The sequence below is a fragment of the Schistocerca serialis genome, chromosome 2 (genome assembly GCF_023864345.2).
Source record: "Schistocerca serialis cubense isolate TAMUIC-IGC-003099 chromosome 2, iqSchSeri2.2, whole genome shotgun sequence".
NCBI lineage: Eukaryota > Metazoa > Arthropoda > Insecta > Orthoptera > Acrididae > Schistocerca > Schistocerca serialis.
Window position 1 is genome coordinate 330,644,165 of NC_064639.1, and position 22,914 is coordinate 330,667,078.

A 22,914-nucleotide genomic window follows, 5' to 3' on the forward strand; every position below is an offset into this window, starting at 1 on the left:
ATATTACATTTTGTATGATTTGTACCTAAAAGCTCTCGGAGATCTAATTTTCAGTGGCAATTAATTGGCGTTTTTATTTTTTTTAATTTTGTCGTAGTGCTGTTGTCCGGACAAGGACCATCAAATGTTATTAGCATGAAGAAAATGGCAATGTCGTAAAAAGTGGTGCTTTGTCTATTCCGGTTCCGGTAGCGATGGAAACGTACGTCCGTAGAAGAAAAGCATAGCTGACGGGCCACCGTGGACGGCCCGGTGTTAAAGAAGCAGAAGACGGCGCGGGTGGCGGAGGCACGCAGACAGGAAGAACAATGGCGGCGACCCGGCACTTGCTCCGGCACGCCGTCGAGCTGGACGGCGAATAAAACCGTCTGGGGAATAATTCAGCGCGGCCGGCAAATTGCGCCGCGCCCGGTGGGGGGCGGCCGGGAGGGGGCGGAGTGGGACTGGCGGGGGCGGTGGGGAGGACGGGGTGGAGGCGGAGGCCAGCCCGCGGCTGCACGCACGGCTGAGCGAGCGCGGCGAGCCGGCCGATGCTGATGCCGGCGCCGATGCCGCGTAATTGCGTTACTGCCGGAGCTGTCCGCTGGCCGCTGGCCGCTGTCCGCTGCCCGCGGGCCGTGGGTCACGCCGTGGCCGCGCTGCACGCGACCGCGCCGGGCCGGAGCGCTTTAAAAGCGCTCCGACTCACGTTTCACATGAACGTCCAACGCCGGAGTGATTGCCTTAGTTGGCACCCTGGAGGCGTCCGGGAGCTGCCAGCTCCGCCAGAGTTTACGGGTTTGGCTCCCAGCCGTTCCCCGACTGTCGGTACTGCAGAAAGCATGTGGGTACTGGAAAACTAGTTACGGGGTGCCCAACAAGGACTCCCTGATTTTTAAATTAAACAATATTAAAACAAAGATCGATAGAATGCAAAACGATATGGTGAAATTGAAAGCTTTAGGTATCTTGCACGAAATTATGGAAGTAGTACTTGCAAAAGCTTTCTATCAATGGATGGATCGTAAACAGAGATCGGTATAAAATCTTAAAATTCAGTAAAACACTCTCGATCGCAGCGGACGTCCGTGTTTCTACGAATATTGCTCCATCTTCCGCCACCAGTCGCCATCATGGTGCTTACGACCTGAAGATGGTCTGAACTATAGACCGAAACCGGTACGGTTGCCAACCTAAACATACTTCCTGAGCCGTGTATCGACTTGTGCTACACCTTGTGTTTACATTGCATTGGTTTTCCTTTTCTTCCCCTGACATGTTTGTTTGATATGTTGTCTGTCATTAAGTGGCTGCTTGGTTGTCTTTTCCCTCTGCTATCCATATCTGCGTTTTTGCTTCCGGGAAACTGTTATGGAGGAAGTGAGATCTTTGACCGGTTGTAACCTCGGGGCCGTCCGCGGTGGTCTCGCGGTTAAGGCGCTCAGTCCGGAACCGCGCGACTGCTACGGTCGCAGGTTCGAATCCTGCGTCGGGCATGGATGTGTGTGATGTCCTTAGGTTAGTTAGGTTTAAGTAGTTCTAAGTTCTAGGGGACTGATGACCACAGAAGTTAAGTCCCATAGTGCTCAGAGCCATTTGAACCATTTGTAACCTCGGGTGGTGGCGCGGAAGTAGGGGCGTGGCGCGCAGAGACTGTGGTGGACACGGGAGGGCGGTGTGGCTCTCCAGCGCGAAGCAGGCGTCGTCGGTTGTACCGAGTCGCCACGTGATGTATGTCGGTTGTATGTAAGGAGCGGGTCGAGTTGGCGGAAGAGCTCCCCGCATGCTGATTGTATACAGGATCGCCCCACGACTAGTTGCTGTTCATTTCGCATGGTGGGACGTTAACAAGCTTCTTTAAATTCCCCGTTTCAACACTGAAGTTTAAAAGGAGACACCTAAAATGAAAGAGCGGCCACTACCCGTCAACGTTGCAGAGAAGACGTGAACTCCGGTGACAGAGTGTGTTGTCGCGTGACCGTGGCGTGTTGGGTACGCTGGCGACGCGTGCGCGGTCGGATGTGTGGATCCTTGCCATCGGAGGTCGTGTACTGCCTGTTCGAGCATAACTGCAAGTTAAGTTCGTGGAAGGTTTAATCATTAAGTAATAATTTTGTGCAACCAGCGTCTCTTCTGCCTTGTGGCCTCCGGCGACCGGGTTTCCTGTCCCTGGCACCGGTGTAATTGAAGACAGTGATCTTTCCTCCTCCTCTCGTTACTGTCCGATGGGAGGTGTAATTTTGGACAATTTAATTGTTTCGCTATTCTGTCGTGGGTTATGAGTAAATCCATGCTTCTTGTTGGTAGATCATGTGGTCGCTCATTCAGGGCTGTGTGGTGTAATGTTTCCTTGCACGAGGTTAGCTCTAATTCGTCAGCAAGTTAAGCCATCTTATAACAAGTTTTCGCTGGCTAAAAGTCGGTGCAGTGACCTGCCAGAGAGTGGCTATTGTGTTTACGGGCGTATTTAAATTGGGCAGTATTCTGTCCAGCCTGAGCATCCCTGAGTGGGTTATTTGTGGCCGCCTTATACGGGTCCGTCATATCTGTTATGTTCTAATGATATACCAGGACACTTTTGTTAAAATTTTTTTTTTAATTCCTCCAAGTTTGTAAATTCCTTTTATTGCCATTAATCGTGTGTTTGCTGAGACCTGTTTAATATTTTTTTTTTAATGGCGGTGTTGGTAGCTTCACTACCTCACCGTACCTTATTAGCAAAGTTCTGTATTTACCTTAGTAGCCTGTTTACTAATGTTCTTTAAACTTTTTTTAAATTGTTGTATTGCTATAAATTACTTTGATCGGCGTTAGCAGCGTGTTTTAAAAGGTAGTTTATTGCCGTATTGCTAGCTTCTGTATTTGTTATTTTTAATTTTTTTAAATTATTGTATTGCTATAAATTCCTTGATTGCCGTTAGCGGCGTGTTTAAAGGGCTGTTTATTGCCGTACTGCTAGTTTCTGTAAGGTACGAATAAAACATTTGTGAAAATCTAAACTGGACAGTAAACTGCTAGAAATTTGACCCCGTTTCCCAACTTGTGGCGTGGCTTTTAGTAACCGTAACCACTGTGTGTGTCACTTCCCACTTGCGATTATAGACAACCATCAGCTGTATAATGGAATGACGGCAATGAAAATTTGGGCCGGACTAGAACTCAAATCCAGTTTGATCGCTAATCGAGAGCGGTCACAATAACATTAGTCTATCCGAGCAAGAAATGGCTCCAAGCACTATGGGACTTAGCATCTGAGGTCATCAGTCCCCTAGACTTAGAATTACTTAAACCTAACTAACCTAAGGACATCACACACATCCATGCCCGAGGCACGATTCGAACCTGCGACCGTAGCATCCGCGTGGTTCCGGACTGAAGCGCCTACAACAGCTCGACCACATATTCGAGCACGAATCGCGGACAGAACCATACTCCCATATGCCGTTAACCACGTGTCTCCAACTTTGCCTCGTACATTTTTATTGACAATCGCTTGGCCGGTGTCGGGTATAAATACGATATTACAGTAGAACAAAAAATCGGTCCAAAGTTGCGAACTTTACTTTTTTATACACTCGATGACTAGTTTCGGGCCGAGACCCATTTTCAAATGATCGTAACACAGTCGAAAACGGCATTTAAGAAGATGTGAAAACCATGTCAAAAACTTGCAACGAGGAGTTACAGCGCATAAAGATAACTATGTTGCCAATATTCAAGAAAGATAGTAGGAGTGGCCACCAAACTACACGCCCATATCATTGACGACGATATGCAGCAGGAGTTTGGAACATATGTTGTGTTCGAATATTATGAATTACCTTGAAGGGATCGGTCTATTGGCACACAGTCAACACCGATTTAGAAAAATCGTTCTTGTGAGGCACAACTAGTTCTTTACTCACATGAAATGTTTGTTGAATGCTATAGACAAGGGATTTCAAATTTATTCCGCATTTCGAGATTTCCAGAAGGCTTTTGTCACTGTACCACACAATCGGCCTGTAGTGAAATTTCGTGCTTATGGAATATCGTCTCACTTATGTGACTGGATTCGTGATTTCCTGTCAGAGAGGTCACATTTCGTAGTAATTGACCGAAAGTCAGAAGTGAATTCTGGCGTTCCCCATGGTAGCGTTATAAGCCCTCTGCTGTTCCTTATCTATATAAACGATTCATGAGAAAATCTGACCAGCCGTCTTAGGTTTTTTTTTCAGATGATGCTGTCATTCAAATTGCAAAATGACTTAGAAAATATATCTGTATAGTGCTAAGAAGAATCCATTAAACTCCTGTTAAACGATAAATCAGTCTAATCTAAAGACTGTAAATTCAACTAAATACCAAGGAATTACTATTATGAACAACTTAAATTGGAAGGAACACATAGAAAATGTTGTACGGAAGACCAACCGAAGACTGCGTTTTATTCGCAGGACACTTAGAAAATATAACAGATCTACTAAAGAGACTGCCTACACTACACTTATTCGTCCTGTTTTAGAAAACTGCTGCGTGCTGTGGGATCCTTACCATACAGGATTGACGGAGAACATAAACAAATTCGAAGAAGGGCAGCACGTTGTATTATCGCGAAACAGAGGAAAGAATGTCACTGAAATGATACAAGATTTGGGGTGGACATCATTAAAACAAAGTCGTTTTTCGCTGCGGCAGATTCTTCTCACGAAATTACAATCACCAACTTTCTCCTCTGAATGCGAAAATGTTTTGCTGACGCCGACCTACATAGGGAGAAACGATCATCGTAATGAAATAACGGAAATCAGAGCTCGCACGGAAAGATATAGGTGTTCGTTTTTGAACGCTATACGAGATTGGAAGAATAGAGAATTATCGTGAAGGTGGTTCGATGAACTCTCTGCGAGGCACTTAAATGTGATTTGCACAATAACCATGTAGATGTTAACGATGATTTGACTGTGGGTTTCGCCCAGAAACTAATCGTTCAGTAAATAAAAAAGGCAAAATATCCAACTCTGGGCTGGTTTTTAGTTCTACTTATAAACAGAAGTTGCTGACCCATAGCAACTGCAACATGCTGGAAGCTCATAAACAATATTACAGTACCTGTCTTCTTCAGACGTATAATGCAATGTTTCTTCGTACATGCATGCCTGCCAAAGGGAACACCGTATCGTACTTTGGAGCAACACAGGCATTGCAATATCGTACAAATAAGCTTATGTTACAATCGAGACTGTTATATTGGATTTTAACGTACAGAAGTCGCTAACAGATGATACTTTCCGTGTCCTGAGAGAGATATTACACTTTTCCTCTCCAGAATTTCTCACATTTTATTTAAAACACCTTCCTAACTACAGGATTCGTCCCGTTTTGACTGATCCACAATTGCACGCAACGTCTTTCTCATACCCTTTTGTGAGCAAATTGGTTCTGCAGTGTGAGACCTGTTCTTAATGTAGCAAAGGTATGCCAAGTGGTAACAGCAGAACTTCTTCCCGTGACATGAAGCTCTCTTGCTTAGGAGCACTGTCTTACCAAGGAGGATAACTCTTATATCTGGCTTGATGTCTAATGAAATCATTCGCTGCAAAAAGCCTTTGCTGGACTTAAGACAATGTGTTGCAGGTATATAGTACTAAATCAGAAATCAAAAAATGGTTCTGAGCACTATGGGACTAAACAGCTGAGGTCATGAGTCCCCTAGAACTTAGAACTACTTAAACCTAACTAACCTACGGACGTCACACACATCCATGCCCGAGGCAGGATTCGAACCTGCGACCGTAGCGGTCGCGCGGTTCCAGACTGTAGCGCCTAGGACCACTCGGCCACCCCGGCCGGCACAGAATTAAGGGATGAATTTTCCAAATCCTATAATTCCCACCCATTACGACGCTTATGTTTAAAATTTCCCTCAAAGGTGAGTGGAACCTTCCTCCGTAATGGTGCAAAAATGTGGCGCCCTGAGACCTCAACAATATTCAGACGGCAAGGTGTCGATTCATGCGAAAGCCACAGCTCAGGAAAGTTCTTGTGAGGTGTAAGGTGGGTTAATGGTGCCAAACAGGCACCAAATTTCAATTCTGTCCAACGCCATGGTGCACGCGTCCCATCTGACCCTGTCTTTTGACGCCTCTGCGATGGAGATCAGGATCGCGATAGTAAGGCTGGAATTTCTTATGAGTGACCGGAGAAAATATTTTAGCTATGTCGCCTCTCAGAATCGACAAAAAAGACTTCAGGGGATGGCATAAATGGCGTCAATGAAATCATTCCTCCCTTTGATCATCAGGCGCACACACGTTTCGCAGTTGAAGACGACAGTTCGCAGTGGGATAGGCAACAGAAAGATGTCCTTGAGAACTTTACACACTGCCAGCACTTTCGCACGTTTCAACCCTTCTTTAAGGACATTGTGGGGCTCCATACCCATTGAACGTGATCGCACCCCTTTGGAGTGCAGAGCGACAGCAACTTTTACTCTCGTATTATGGTTGGAACAACTAGGGACCGTTCAAAACCATTCAACTAAATTTGAACTGGATCCCAATCAAGAAAGGGTACTCATGCTTATTCAGCTCTCCAGCCTTCCATACTTGCTTGAATAAAACGGCACAGGGTTCCTCTAAGATCCCCAACTTCGGCAACATCCTCGGTGCTACCCATGCAACTTTGCTGGTACGTTACAAATGTACATGTCAGAAACTTCGACACCAGTTCAGCCTGGCGGCTACTCCAGCGCCAGAAGGTAAGCAGATGCAAGAGGTGTCGATGTGGTTGCCTAACCTAGCAGGGAGAGGCGATTACAGGGTTTCGAAAAAGTGATCCCTTAATTCTGTTGCTCAGTGGGCTTACAAGGTGTTCAAAGATCAAATCGCTAAGAAATCCGTAAATTGGTATGAAGCATTAAAGCAGGAATCCAACACTGATAAACTGTCTACGCACTTTTCCACTCAAAATCTAAAGTCAATACGTCACTCGTACCCGTTGTGCGATAATTTGTTCACTTAGAGAACGAGATTCTCAAAATGACTGATAACAAAGGATTTGATGTTGGCTGTACATGGTTCACAGATGGATCACACACAATTTACAATATAGGGGTCCCGAAAATCCTCATGTCTCTGAAGCAAAAACATTACCTTTTCCCAAAGTTATTGTACTGTTGCAGTATGCAGCAGAGGCATTATCATCCTTTTCTCAAGCAGGACTGTAATTACTAAACGCTGCGTTGCAATTTTGGAACTGTTAGTCACCACACAGCATGCGTTTGCAGATCGAAAAGGCACAGCCTAGTACACGCAAGATGAGATCCGAACACATGGCACTGATCATGCGTTTCGCTTTCTTGGTGAAGATTTCGGGAACAGAACAGAGTCACTCCGTTGGATTATCCCAAAGTTACTGGCGCAGTCATGGATTGACATCCATATGTACTGTTGTAATTCTTTGTGATTGCTTCTAGTGTGGCGTGCTGGAAGTCTAATGTAACTATCACTTCACGCCTGAAAAACTGAAATCATCAATATGTGTTGCGACGGAATCAATTTCACAAGCTGCGACATAGTCGCGAATACGGACATTGATCCACTACGTCAACTTTTTCTTTCATTCCAATCTTCGAATCTGGAGTACAAAAAAAATAGCATCAGTTTCCGTTAAGGCAATACAGTTCGATAGAAAAATCACGGATGTGTAAATATATGTATGTGTAAGTACGATCTGCATTCCATTCGTTCGATCAGCTACCGCAAGATAGCACAATAGGTATTATCGGCTACAAACGAAGACGGTTATGTAACGAGTATATGTCAAGCCTGTTCTGCAATTCTTTGCTTGGTAGACATGGCGTTTCCGCAAGGCTAACAACTTTCCATTGCTGAACAGCATTTTGTCAGTCGTTCATACGCACACGTGGTCGATGCATTTCTTGAGAAATATCCAGGAATCGCGGCGAGGAACAGTTCAACAACAACTTGATTGATCGTCCGTTTCTGGGAATGCGGATCAGCTGTAGATATGAAGAGAATGAGACCGGCCTTTTTGACGGATTGAGTTGAGGCATGTGATGCAAAGTTCGCTGTTCTTTACAAACTTTGACCACCCCAGCTATCTTACGGTAGTGCTTAGGAAGTTGTATACAAGTTAAAAATTCGGGATATTATATTCGTAGTGTGCAGGAGCTGGAGGCACCTGATAGGGAAGAGCGTCTAGTGTTTTTCTACATAGCTTCGCCCATTCGTTGATGTCCTGAGAACTGCAGAACTTTACATATTTTCTTCACTGATAGAACGTCGTTTCACTCTAGTCGATATGTGAATACTCAAAAATAGAAGAATCTGTTCAGCAGACAAACTACATGCCTTTCATGAAGACACCTTACATTATCAGAAAATTCGAGTGCGTTCTGCCATATTGCGTCGTCTAATAGTACTTTCTTTGACACTACAGTAAACACTGTTGTGTAGCAAGAGATCAATTCACAATTTGTTTTACTTTTTAAGGCTGACAACTGAGACTTTTCGATTGTCCTGCAGCTTACAAGACGTGTTGGCAAATTTCTTTGTTCGTTTGCGCTACCTTTCTACTGCGAGCAGTGGACATTTTGAAAAGATTGTGGTACGCTCACGAAGACTGCTTGTAATGCACGAAGTTTCTTGTGCATGTTGAAAGCTTTGCAGCTATAGCATCATATCTCAGGAGTTTCTGTAAGTACTACTTCGAAATGTCTGTATAGAAATTGTTACACTTTCCACAATAGATGTGCCGTTTATTGCTTTTTTCTATTGATGTTAGTTTCCATATTATTTAAAATTTAAAACCAGGAAGAACTTTGTTGGATACCCTGCAGTTTCAGCAGATAATTTTACTTTCCGCCTCTTGCGGGATGATCAGTCAATATGTATGAAATATTTGCTATTCAACTTACGGTATAATTATATTTGACTCTCAGTGGTGCCTTTAACATTCTAACAACACGAATGCGGCATACAACAACCGTTAAATTGGCATGACGATTACTACATGCCTGGATGTGAAAATGATTATAATCTCAGCTCAACAACGCTATCTACATTCTCTATATCAAGGAAGAAGCCACAGCCATTTGCTATTCGGAAACCGCGTTAGAATCTTGGTCGTTTGTGAGAAGATCGTATTACGGCTCGTGTGAGAAGGAGAAACATCTTCCAGCATCGTGGTGGGATCGTCGCCTTTCGAGACTGTATCGTTCAACGATGTTATGTCGATTGTTCTCATAATAATTTCTAAGACGTTTATATCTGAACCAGAAGTACTCATAGAAGTTGTTTTGTTATATTTTCTTAGAATGTATTGTTCCTGGTCCTATATAATACAGAGCATTCAGGCCCTAATCTGACGAAGCTAATAAACAATAAATCTATACTAATAACAAATTTACAAACTGTCTTGTGTGTCTGTTTGAACACGCTTCTTCAAAAGTACTAGACGAATTTTCACGGCGTTTTCGCAGGCAACTTAATTGTAGCTTGGAGTACCGTATAGGCTTTAGTTCATCAAAGCAGGATCGGGGAGGAAAAAGGTATCATAATTGAAAATTTTATGCATACTAATATTATAAATGCGAATGTGTTACGTTCTCACGGCTAACCCACTGAAATATAGTGTGGAGATAGCTTCAATCCCGAGAAAGTACAAAGGCTGCTTTAGAAAGTGCGTACTGCAAGATACTTACTGATGTGAAGAATATTACGCAAGATTAGAGAAACATGTTTACTCTTTGGAGAAGGGATATTTATTAACTTCTTTTTTTTTTGAAAATCCATTTATTGGTTTATATATGGTACATGATACGATTAAAAGTAATGAACACAATGTCCATGCGATTTTTAACGTGTTTGATCCATACTTCCATACTATTGCTTGCATGATGTGCACACTGTACAATGTACAGCTACTTCAAAAGCATGATGCACAAATGTGCACTCTTGCTATGGCCCTCTGTACGCACTGCTCGGCAGCGATGCTGCTCGTGCAGACGCATCGTGTGTTGTGACAGTTTGGGAGGTGAGAAAGAGGGGCCACACATCAAAGAGCTAGGCTTATCCAAAGAGACAGACACTTGATGGCAGCTAAAGTTATTGCACTGACTTATTCCAACAAAACTAATATACGTAAATAGTTGCCGGTAACAGATATTAATTATATATTGCTGCAAGTGTTGAATAGGCTCCTGATGAACGTACCCTGGGGGAAGTTTCCAGATTCCATTTGTCATAGACTGTCGTAATTCCGGTAATCTGGACAGGGGTCGTGTGCCCTATCTTCGAGGTCACCATGCTCTTCTCAACAAGATGACCCAAGACCACAATTTGTGCGTGTTATCCTGAACCACTTTAGTACAGAAGCTGTTGGATTATTGCCCTTGATAGGATGTTTCCAGGATACCTGTGAACATATGATCATGGGTCACCACCAAAAGACTGATATGCCACCATTCTCCAGCCAGTATGATTCATGAACTATGACACAGAGCAGCATTGGGACCAATGAGATATATGGTCCCTGTGGCGTACATAACGGTAAGTGATATTACACGTCTTGTAGTGACAGTCTGCTGTGGGGACGAGTTATTATGGAATGTACGTTTCGGCAAGCATGGGCATAACTGGTAATTACTTGGTTGTGCCACCACAGCCTCAGTTGATTGGCCTCATGATTTCTCGTAATTCTTGTCAGATGTATGGTCATAATTCGCATTGTGTATATCCTCCAACTGATGTTCTACATTTGAAAACGACGACGTTCTTCGCTGAAACCGAAAATGTAACTCTTTCTTTTTAAAGAAAAGATTTTATATATTGTGACTATGGCTTCACTATTTTAGTGTCAAATAAACATTTTAGTTTCACACCAGTTTTATACTCTGTACATGCGTGCTTAAATACAGTCAAGCTCTCGATGACACACTAGAAAGATAAGGACTTTGTTGGCTACCTTTTCATTCACATACTGATTTCGCACCCGTAGATAGCAGAGCGTTCGCGTTGTAATTCGGGCAAGGCACACGTTCGATGCGGGCCGCATATTTCTCGTGGGCCCCACGCACCGTGTAATGATGTGCCATTATCTGCATTCCAAGCTCAGTTCGAATCGATCCCAAGGCAAGTCAGTGCTATTGTTGCTGCCAGAGGTGGCAGCCCTTTGTGTTAAGTTCCGCACCCTGTACACCCCAAGTCATATTTCATAATTCATTTCTTGTATTGTGTACGCATACGGTTTTTAGTACTTGATATCTCTTCTGGTCATGGAGAGCTGCATCGAACCAGTCTCAGGACTGAAGACCACAACAACATCTCTTCTGGTGTAGCTGTTATGGCCGACAGTGTACATGTGGTTCATATTCTGACAAAATGACTAACCTCTAGTTAGAGGGAGAGTTGTCCAGCATTCTAGCCGATAACGGCAACAATGAAATAGGCATATTAAAATTTTGTGAGGCGTTGGACTTCCGAATGAAATATAAGGCATAAGATGTCAATGAGTTCTAAGTGAATGGCTCCGTCCTTGTTTCTCATTATTTGGTGGGTTATCCCAATCCAACAGGCAGTTACAGCATTTTTCTTCAGCTGATTCTAGTTTCATTAAGCAGCAACTCAAACCAGAATCAGTTCAGTTTTATTCAACTGCAAACACATCAGTGTGTGCGAAGGCACTAACACTACCATGAAATTTTTCCTATGACCACAATTCTTATACAACAATATGCAACTATTTAAGCATTTTGGTGTACCTTTAAAGAAAAAAATGTCCTGTTGCAACATAGCTTTTAGATAAACTACACTCACCTCTAATTATCAACACACCGTGGACACAATCAATTGAAGACTTTATAAGTCATAATTTAGTATGCAGTAGGGATGTTTCTCCAAACGATTGATGGATTTCAATACAATGTAAGGTAACAAATTGATTTATTAGTGAAGAACCACATGTTTATGTCCATGTAATTAGATATGGTGAGAAAGCTGCACATATATATCCACGGGGAGTCATCTTAGCATATTCACTTGTAAGTATAGGCACTACACAAATTCGAAGATGAGTATGTTGATAACCAGCAAAGGTGCTGTTGGCTATCCTGTTGAGCGTCCTAAATATACCGTCACTTGGTTGGTTGTTTGAGGTTTAAGGGACCAAACAGCAAGGTCATCAGTCCCTTGTTTCAAATATGCTCCATTCCGCTAATGGGACATCTCAGGAAAGTCAAAACTATAAAACGGAGCTGGTAAAAACGTAAAAGGACAGTCATGGTGTCATTGGTAAAAAAAAAATGAGGCAAGTCGGCAAGACAACAAACCCAACGCTATGCTGAAGCAGCATAGGCAAGACAACCTGTGACTTAAAAGGTGCAACCGCTAGAATGTACATCTACATTTATACTCCGCAAGCCACCAAACGGTGTGTGGCGGAGGGCATTTTACGTGCCACTGTCATTACCTCCCTTTCCTGTTCCAGTCGCGTATGGTTCGCGGGAAGAACGACTGTCTGAAAGCCTCCGTGCGCGCTCTAATCTCTCTAATTTTACATTCGTGATCTCCTCGGGAGGTATAAGTAGGGGGAAGCAATATATTCGATATCTCATCCAGAAACGCACCCTCTCGAAACCTGGCGAGCAAGCTACACCGCGATGCAGAGCGCCTCTCTTGCAGAGTCTGCCACTTGAGTTTGTTAAACATTTCCGTAACGCTATCACGGTTACCAAATAACCCTGTGACGAAACGCGCCGCTCTTCTTTGGATCTTCTCTATCTCCTCCGTCAACCCGATCTGGTACCGATCCCACACTGATGAGCAATACTCAAGTAAAGGTCGAACGAGTGTTCTGTAAGCCACCTCCTTTGTTGATGGACTACATTTTCTAAGGACTCTCCCAATGAATCTCAACCTGGTACCCGCCTTACAAACAATTAATTTAATGTAGAAGTACGTATGGGAAAAGGAGACTAACTAAGCCTTAAAAAAGGGTAAAAACAGATTAAAAGGGGAAGAAAAGAGGATTTCGGTCAGGGAGGTGAATCGGGAATCTCCGAACACTGCTTACAGTGGGAGACACCCAAAACTCACCGCCCTGTCCCAATACCAGAGAGAGATTAAAAACCTTAAAACCGAGAATAAAAACCACTTTCCCGGAGGAAACCGAGAACCAGAGAGACCATCCGGGAATCGTCAGCCAACATCAAAGTTGAAGTGTGGGGGAGTCTGTACTTAGCACGCAGAGCCAAAAGAAGGGGGCATTCAACCAAAATGTGGGCTACCGACTGGAAGACTCCATGACCACAAAGTGGGGGTGGCTCATCACGCAAAAGAAAACCATAGGACAGCCTGGTATGGCCAATGCGGAGACGACACAGTGTGGTCGAGTCCTTTCGGGAGAGGCGAAAGGAAGAACGCCACGGGCCTGGTGTCACCTAAATCGCACGAAGTTTATTAGACAGGGGAATAGCCTCCCAAGAATTGGCCCATGACTGTGCGAAGTGGGATTTGATGTGAAGCCGTAAATCCGCTGCAGGAGGCGTTACAGAAAACGGGGGTAAGTGACTGCTCCCCCAGCCAAACGATCAGCGAGCTCATTACCCGGGATACCCACATGGCCAGGGACCCAAAGGAAGTCAATGGAACAAGCAGCACGGTGAATATCAGCGAGATGGTCATGGATGGCAGAGACCAAGGGATGGCTTGAAAAACACCGGTCAATAGCAAGAAGGCCACTCATCGAGTCCGTACATAACAAAACGCTGTTGTGTTGGGACTGTTTAATAAAGGTAAGGGCCTGGGAAATTGCCATCAATTCCGCAGTAAACACCCCACATGTAGGTGGCAGCAGATGATTTTCCGTTCCGACAGAGGATGTGAAGGCATACCCCACATGAGCAGCAGATTTAGAGCCATCAGTGTAGAAAACAACAGCATCCCGAAACTCCTATAAATTTGGCGGAAAAAGGAACGGATCACCACCGGGGGGATGGAATCTTTTGGACCTCGGCGGAGATCCATCCGAATTCGAGGCCGAGGAACTAAACAAGGGGAGATGGAGAGGAGGGAGCGAGGAAGGCAGGACAAAGAAGGAAGCTGAAAATCACGGCAAAGAGACGCAAGGCGGAGCCCAACCGGTAAACCCGCCCGAGGGCGGGAGTCGGGTGGGCGACGTCCATGGTCTGGGAACAGGATAGAATAGGAAGAATGAGTGGGAGAGGAACGTATAGTGAGGGCATAAGACACCAGAAGCTGGGACCGCCGAACAGAAAGGGGGGGGGGGGATCCCAGCTTCAACCAGGAGACTATCAACAGGGCTAGTAGGGAAGGCACCGGTTGCCAAACGGATACCACGATGGTGGACTGGATCCAGCACGTGCAGTGTGGAAGGAGCAGCTGAACCATAAACTTGACAACCATAGTCCAAGCGAGATAGAACTAGAGCACTATAAAGACGGAGAAGGAGGGAACGGTCCGCACCCCAAGAGGAGTGGGCAAGGAAGTGAAGGACATTGAGTTTACGGAAACATCCTACCTTCAGATGTCTTATATGGGGCAGCCAAGTGAGCTTGTTGTCGAAAAGAAGACCCAGGAAACGAAACTGTGGGACCACAGGCAATCGGTAGGCATCGAGATAGAGCTCTGGATCAGGGTGGATCGTAGTACGGCGACAGAAGTGGACCACCCGCGATTTTAGAGAATTGGAACCCATGTGAGAGGGTCCATGCAGAGGCACGCCGTATAGCTCCCTGGAGCTGCCGCTCTGCAGATGCCATCGAAGAGGAACTAACCCAAATGCAGAAATCATCCACATACAGGGCAGGGGCGACCAAAGGGCCGACAGAGGCCACAAGTCCATCGACAGCAATGAGGAAAAGAAGGACACTCAAGACAGAACCCTGTGGGATGCCCGTCTCCTGGGTCCGCGGAGAACTAAAAACAGTACCAACTCGCACTCTGAATGACCGATGGACCAGGAACTGGCGGATAAAAATCGGGAGTGGGCCCCGAAGACCCCACTGAAGAAGGGTAAGTAAGATGTGATGGCGCCAGGCCGTGTCATAGGCCTTGCGAAGGTCAAAAAACACTGCAACCAAATGGCGGCGCTGGGAGAAAGCCTGCCGATCTGCGGATTCCAAACGAAGTAAATGATCGATTGGAGACCGTCCCTCTCGAAAGCCACACTGGTAAGGGGACAATAGATCCCGAGATTCGAGGACACAATTGAGCCAACAGGCTACCATCCGTTCAAGTAACGACAACATTGGTCAAACTAACTGGCCGATAGCTGTCAACAGATAGGTGGTTCTTACCAGGCTTAAGGACAGGAACCACGATGCTATCCTTCCACTGGGAAGGGAAGTCACCCTGGAGCCAGATACGGTTAAACACCTGAAGAAGATGTTGCCGTTGTGGAGCACTGACATGTTGAAGCAGTTGGTTATGAATGGAATCTGGGCCGGGGGCTGTATCATGAGAAGAAGAAAGTGCAGAAAGAAATTCCCATTCAGTAAAAGGTTCGTTGTAAGATTCTGACTCACAAGGGGTAAAATATAAGGTGGAAACTTCAGCCCGCTGTTTCAGGTGAAGGAAAGCAGCTGGATAGGAGGCTGATGCTGACGCCATTTCAAAATGGGTCGCAACACGTTCTGCAAGAACTAATGGGTCCGTACAAAGGCCACCTGGGAGGTGAAGGCCTGGGAGGGTGGACTGTCGATGGCAACCTTGGAGAGAGCGAAGTGTAGCCCATACCCGTGACAGAGAGACAGTAGAACCCAGGGAAGAAACGAATCGTTCCCAACATATCCACTTGCTCTGTTTGATTAAATAACGGGCTTTAGCGCGGAGGCGTTTAAAGGTAGTAAGGCTGGCTACGGATGGGTGCCTCTTAAAGTGTGTCAAAGCTCGACCGCGATCACGGATGGCAATGGCAATGGCCGTACTCCACCATGGGACTTGCCGGCGACGAAATGGTCCAGATGAGCGCGGGACAGCAAGGTTAGCAGCGCGAACAATCGCGTCAGGCACGTCACGTAGGACGTCATCAATACAACCCGACAAAGAGGGAGAAAACTCGACCTGTGCAGTGTATAGAGGCCAATCGGCGCGTTGGAAAGACCAACCAGGTAACCTGTCCATCGGAGAGCGGGAAGGGAGCGAGATAATCAACGGGAAATGGTCACTACCACAAAGGTCGTCGTGTGGCGACCAGCGTAGTGAAAGGAGGAGAGAGGGAGAAGAAAGAGAAAGATCAATGGCAGAAAAGGTACCATGACCGGCACTGAAATAAGTAGGGGAGCCATCATTAAGAAGGCACAAGTCGTGGTCTGCAATAAACTGGTCTATGAGAAGACCTTGTCTAGATGGAAAGGCACTGCCCCACAAGGGATGATGAGCATTAAAATCCCCAAGGAGGAGGGAGGGAGGAGGAAGTTGCTGAAGAAGGGCAGTTAAGGCAGCAGGTGTAAGAGTCCTGTCAGGAAGGAGATAAAGATTGCAAACTGTGACCGCAGAATCTAGGTGGACCCTAACAGCAACCGCTTCCAATGTAGTTTGAAGAGGAAGCCACGTGCTAGCAATGTCTGTATGGACCAACATACAAACACCACCAGAAGCCCGCAGGGGTCCGACCCGATTTCGACAGAAAACAAGGAACCCACGAAAGGTCGGTGAGTGAGAATCAGTAAAATGAGATTCCTGGAGAACCACACAAGCTGCAGAGTAAGACGAAAGAAGGGATTTCAATTCCGGAAGGTGAGGATAGTATCCATTACAATTCCATTGCAGAACCACAGAATGCTGAGTTAAATGGGGGCTGAACACGCTAAAGCCAGTCATACTGCCGGATCCCCACCCGTCACCAACAAGGAGGGCGACATCCGTGAACGACAGGTCAGAATCCGGTTGTGAAGTCGGGGAAGGGACCTTTGGCGACACCACAGGCTCTTTGTCCCAGGACTTATGTTTCTTCTTCTTTTCAGGCTGAGATCGAGGAGGGCTGTGTGGCATAAAGGAGCCAGCTGCAGCAAGATTAGGAACAGGAAGAGACCGGGCGATCTGGGGGCCGACAGACCGCGGCTCTCGCGGTCGTCGCACGGCAGCAGACCTTTGGCCTGGAAGGTGCCGGGAAGGGGCATCCCGGGAGAGGCGCCCTTGACCGGCAGGCGTCGAAGGAGTGGGACACTTCTCCGGCTGGGGAGGGGTAGCCGCGCCCAGAGGGGAAGGTGTGGGAATGGCAGGGGGGGGGGGAGGAGAGGGGTCCGGGATGGGGGTAAGGAAGGGGGAAGAAGGGGTGAAGTTGTAACCAAGGCGTAACTAGATGTCATGGACACAGGGTGAAGACGTGTATATTTCTTACGGGCCTCTGTGTAGGTTAAACAATCGAGGGACTTATACTCCTGTATCTTCTTTTCCTTCTTATATACTGGGCAATCTGGTGAACGTGGAGAATGACTACCATGACAATTTACACACACAGGAGGGGGAACACAGGGACTCCCCTCATGGAGTGGACGTCCACAATCACCACAGAGAGGGGCCTGGGAACAGCGGGAAGACATGTGTCCAAAACGCAAGCACTTAAAACATCTAATAGGAGGTGGGATGTATGGCTTCACATCACATCGATAAACCATAATCTTAACTTTCTCAGGGAGGGTATCCCCTTCAAAGGCCAGGATAAAAGCACCAGTATCAATGCGATTGTCTCTAGGTCCCTTCTGGACACGCTGAACAAAGTGAACACCCCGCCGTCCGAGATTGTCCCGAAGTCCCACATCAGTTTGAAGGATGAGGTCCCTGTGAAAAATCACACCTTGTACCATATTGAGAGACTTGTGGGGGGTAATGGACACAGGAATTGTGCCAAGATGGGTACAGGCACGAAGGGCTGCACATTGGGCAGCTGATGCAGTTTTGATCAGCAACGAAACCGACCGCATCTTGCTCAGGAAGTCCACTTCGCCAAACTTGTCTTCAATGTGTTCCACAAAGAATAAAGGTTTGGTATTGGTGAAAGTATCTCTATCAGTCCTGGTGCAAACTAGATAACGAGGGAAAGGTTTCGCCCAGAGCTGACGGGCCTGACCCTCCTCCCAGGGGGTAGCCATGGAAGGGAAGGCTGAAGGGGCAAGAGGAGAAGCACTTGAAGAGTCAGTTCCACGCAGAGAGACGGCCGCAGATGAACGGCCAGAGTTCTGGACCCGTATGCATTTCATTCGCATAGCGTCCGCCCTGATACCACCCACTCTGATCAAGGGCTCTCCTCACGGGCGCCACCCAGCCACACCAAGGGCCATCTGGCACGGCGGCCATTGCCGGGAGTTCCGATGCTCCAGGATGACGAGCAACCACTCCAAGGCATGCATGAGGAGGTCACAGCTCAGGTATCAGAAGTGTGATCCCTGTTAGTTCAGGGGGCTCAACCAAAAGGGTCCATAGCGACCCCACCACACGGGCTGGCTACCGTGCTGGCTATGCACCGTAGCATCAGACAGCGACGTGAAAGAAAAGGTGGAATGTACTAGGAGGGCGCACGTTGGAGACACTAGGTAAGGTGCTCTTCCCCAAATGGCTCACACTACGGAGGAGAAATTTTGTAATGGAGGTCAAACCCCAGAGGGGGACCGAGGAATGCCAAAAGGAGGAGATGATTACGCAACAAAGCCAGAGTGTAATACCAACAGGACCAGGAGGATAGCGGGGGCCAACATAAGCAAGGACACCAAGAGAGGGAGAGGAGAGGGCGAGAGGAAAAGAGCAAGGAGGGGAAAGGAGGGGAAGGGGAAGGAAATACAGCCCTGGAGAGAAAGAAGGCTGCAATAGCTCGGGGCCCCGTGATCGCCACGCACGTATCCACAAAAGAGTTGTGGACCCCTGGGGGATATACCGTCAGCATCATCATCAACGAAGAAAGGAAGAGTGGGAGAAACCGCAATTTTATGGACGAAACGTGTTATTCTATATTTTCCACCTGTTAGCAATCCTGATATCAAACTCATAATTTTACGTACAAAGTGTTCCCGTTCGTGTTGTAGCGGAACCCTGTCTTTATCGTGAATCTCTCGCCCAGCACGAAGTCCCAAGACACTCAAAAATGGCGCAGGTGACTCGTTTTTGAGAAGGGTAAAAGAAGGGACCCACAAAATTACGGACCTATATCCCTAACTTCGGTTTGCTGCAGAATCGTTGAACATATTCTCAGTTATTATATAATTAACTTTCTTGAGTCTAAGAAGCTTATTTCCACGAATCAGCATGGTTTTAAAAAGCATCGCTCGTGTGAAACTCAGCTTGCCGTTTCTCACATGATATAATGAGACCTATGGATGTAGGGCAACAGGCAGATTGCATATTTCTATATTTCCGGAAAGCATTTGACACGGTGTCCAAATGCAGGCTGTTAACGAAGGTACGAGCCTATGGAAGATGTTCACAGATATGTGAGTAGCTCAAAGACTTATTAAATAATAGAAGCCTCGACGGTGAGTGTTAATCAGAGACAAAGGTACCGTCGGGAGTGCCCCAAGGAAATGTGATAGGACCACTGTTGTTCTCTATATACAGAAATGATTTGGTCGACAGGGTGGGCAGAAATCTGCAGTTTGTGATGCTGTGGTGTACGCTAAGGTGCCGATGTTGAATGATTGTAGGAAGATACAAGACGACTTAGACAAAATTTCCATTTAGTGTGATGAATGGCAGCCAGCACTAAATGTGGAAAGATTTAAGTTGATGCGGATGAGTAGGAAGGTCAAACCTGTAATGTTTGGATACGGTATCTGCTTGACACAGTCTTGTCGTTTAAATGTGTGAGTGTAATACTGCAAAGCGATATGAGATGGAACAAGCATGTGAGAACCGTGTTAGGGAAGACCTTCGCTTTATTAGGAGAATTTTAGGAAAGATTGATTCACCTGTAGAGGAAACTGCATACAGGACGCTCGTGCGACCTGCTCTTGAGTGCTGCTGGAGTGTCTGGGATCCGCACAAGGTCGGATTGCAGAAAGACATCGAAGCAATTCAGCGGCGGGCTGCTAGATTTGTTACAAGTAGGTTCGAACAGCACGTTAGTCTGACGGAGATGCTTCGGGAACTCCAGTGGAAATTGCTGGATGGAAGACGACGTAATTTTTGACAAACACTATTGAGAAAATGTAGAGAACCGGTTTTTGAAGCTGACTGCCGCACAATTCTACTGCTGCCAACATACATTGTGCGTAAGGACCATGAAGATGAACTATAAGAAATTAGGACTCGTACGGATACAATTTGTACAGAAACCAAATGGCAGTTATAAAATTGTTCAAATGGCTCTGAGCACTATGGGACTTAACATCTGTGGTCATCAGTCCCCTAGAAGTTAAAACTACTTAAACCTAACTAACCTAAGGACATCACACACATCCATGCCCGAGGCAGGATTCGAACCTGCGACCGTAGCAGTCGCGCGGTTCCGGACTGCGCGCCTAGAACCGCTAGACCACCGCGGCCGGCGGCAGTTATAAGAGTCGAGGGACATGAAAGGGAAGCAGCGGTTGGGAAGGGAGTGAGACAGGGTTGTAGATTCTCCCCGATATTATCCAATCTGTATATTGAGCAAGCACTAAAGGAAACAAAAGAAACATTCGGAGTAGGTATTAAAATCCATGGAGAGGAAAAAAACTTTGAGGTTCGTCGATGACATTGTAATTCTGTCAGAGACAGCAAAGGACTTGGAAGAGCAGTTGAATGAAATGGATAGTGTCTTGAGAGGGGGATATGAGATGAACATCAACAAAAGCAAAACGAAGATGATGGAATGTAGTCGAATTAAGACAGGTGATGCTGAGGGTATTCGATTAGGAAATGAGACACTTAAAGTAGTAAAGGAGTTTTGATATTTGGGGAGCAAAATAACTGATGATGGTCGAAGTAGAGAGGATATAAAATGTAGACTGGCAATGGCAAGAAAAGCGTTTCTGAAGAAGAGAAATTTGGTAACATCGGGTATAGATTTAAGTGTCAGGAAGTCGTTTCTGAAAGTATTAGTATGGAGTAGATGGGTAGACCACATAACTAATCACGAGGTATTGAATAGAATTGGGGAGAAGAGGTGTTTGTGGCACAACTTGACAAGAAGAAGGGACCGGTTGGTAGGACATGTTCTGAGGCATCAAGTTATCACAAATTTAGAATTGGAAGGCAGTGTGGAGGGTAAAAATTGTAGGGAGAGACCAAGAGATGAATACACTAAGCAGATTCAGAAGGACGTAGGTTGCAGTAAGTACTGGGAGATGAGGCAGCTTGCACAGGATAGAGTAGCATGGAGAGCTGCATCAAACCAGTCTTAGGACTGAAGACCACAACAACAACAACGGAGGCATATAGACAGTCGTTTCTTACTCGCTCTATTTGCGAGTAGAACAGGAAAGGAAATGACAAATAGTGGTACTGGATCACCTTGGCCACGCACCGTACGGTGGCTTGCGGGGTATCTGTGTAGATGTACATGCAGATTGTAGTACAACAATCAAACTCCTAAAGATTACATCCATTGTTTTCAAAATGGTTCAAATGGCTCTAAGCACTATGAGACTCAACATCTGTGGTCATCAGTCCCCTAGACTTAGACTACTTAAAGCTAACTAACCTAAGGGACAGCACACACATCCATGCTCATGGCAGGATTCGAACCTGCGATCGCAGCGGCAGCGCGGTTCCGCACTGAAGTGCTTAGAACATCTCGGTCACAGTGGCTGGTCCATTGTCGTCGTTAGGAGCAAGTAGTTGAAGTGACTGCACCTGTGATGACCTTTTGTAAATAATAATCTAATTGGTTCAGCTACATTATCGTGACGTTTCGCCATCAGAGATCGTGACAGTCTCCGACACACTGGCACACTACACTGGCACACTGCAGTAAGTTGATTCTGTCACAGACAATGAAGATAATCATCGTAAACTCCAGTTTTGACGAAGAAAAAACATAAATGTAATAAATTTAGATTATATATAGATATTAATGATGTGACCATGTACTAACAATTAAGTGCATAAAACAGAGGAGCAATGAGAATTGGGCAAATAATCACCATCGAAAAAATAGGAATATATCTGGAGAACAAGATGAAAAATTTTCGTATCTCAGAACTTATATTACACATGAAGGGTGATTATTCTGGTCTGAATTACGAAGGCGTTCTAAGCCTTCATCGTGAAATGTCTAAATTGGTTGATATGAATCCTTGCTTTCGACGCCTCACAAAGGGTCAATAAAAATTTTTGTACAGCAGAAGTAAATACTCTCTTGAAGTACAGTCAAAAAATTAAAGATGGAAACGTATTTAGAACAATTTTCTTGTGAACAGCATTTTAATACTAGACACTGATACGCTACAGTCTATTCAAATGGCTCTGAGCACTATGGGACTTAACATCTGTGGACATCAGTCCCCTAGAACTTAGAACTACTTAAACCTAACTAACCTAAGGACATCACACACATCCATGCACGAGGCAGGATTCAAACCTGCGACTGTAGCGGCCACGCGGTTCCAGACTGAAGCGCCTAGAACCACACGGCCACCCCGGCCGGCTTACAGTCTATTGCTCGACTGGAACGACTCATGTGCTAATCATATTTTGATTGATAATCAGTGCTATCCGAATTTAATTTCCACCTTTTCATGAAATTAATTTATGGTTGTAATGAATATTGACACCTATTCGTAGATTAAGCCCTGCAACACCATATTAATTCCTTTTAATTGTATTGTACTATGTGGAACTGGTGACCTAGAAACGACGGAGAGGCTTCGTCACCGACGTACCTCAGTGGTTCACAACCCCATAATAGGCTACAGCAGTCCACTCACCCCACCGCCTCCTCACACCGAAACCAGGTTAATTTCCCTAGTAGCCGAGGGTTGCCATTTTGGAAGACTGGGTA

The 22,914-nt window shown here is 45.7% G+C and overlaps 1 protein-coding gene across 1 annotated transcript in view; it reads right to left on the minus strand.

The window, feature by feature from the left end:
* Nucleotides 1-22,914, minus strand: part of LOC126455957 (transcription initiation factor TFIID subunit 4-like) — a 142,520-nt gene that overhangs the window by 82,651 nt on the left and 36,955 nt on the right. Inside the window, exon 2 of the mRNA XM_050091713.1 lies at nt 233-604. Coding sequence (XP_049947670.1) covers nt 233-604 — 372 coding nt within the window. The remainder of the gene's footprint in view (nt 1-232; nt 605-22,914) is intronic.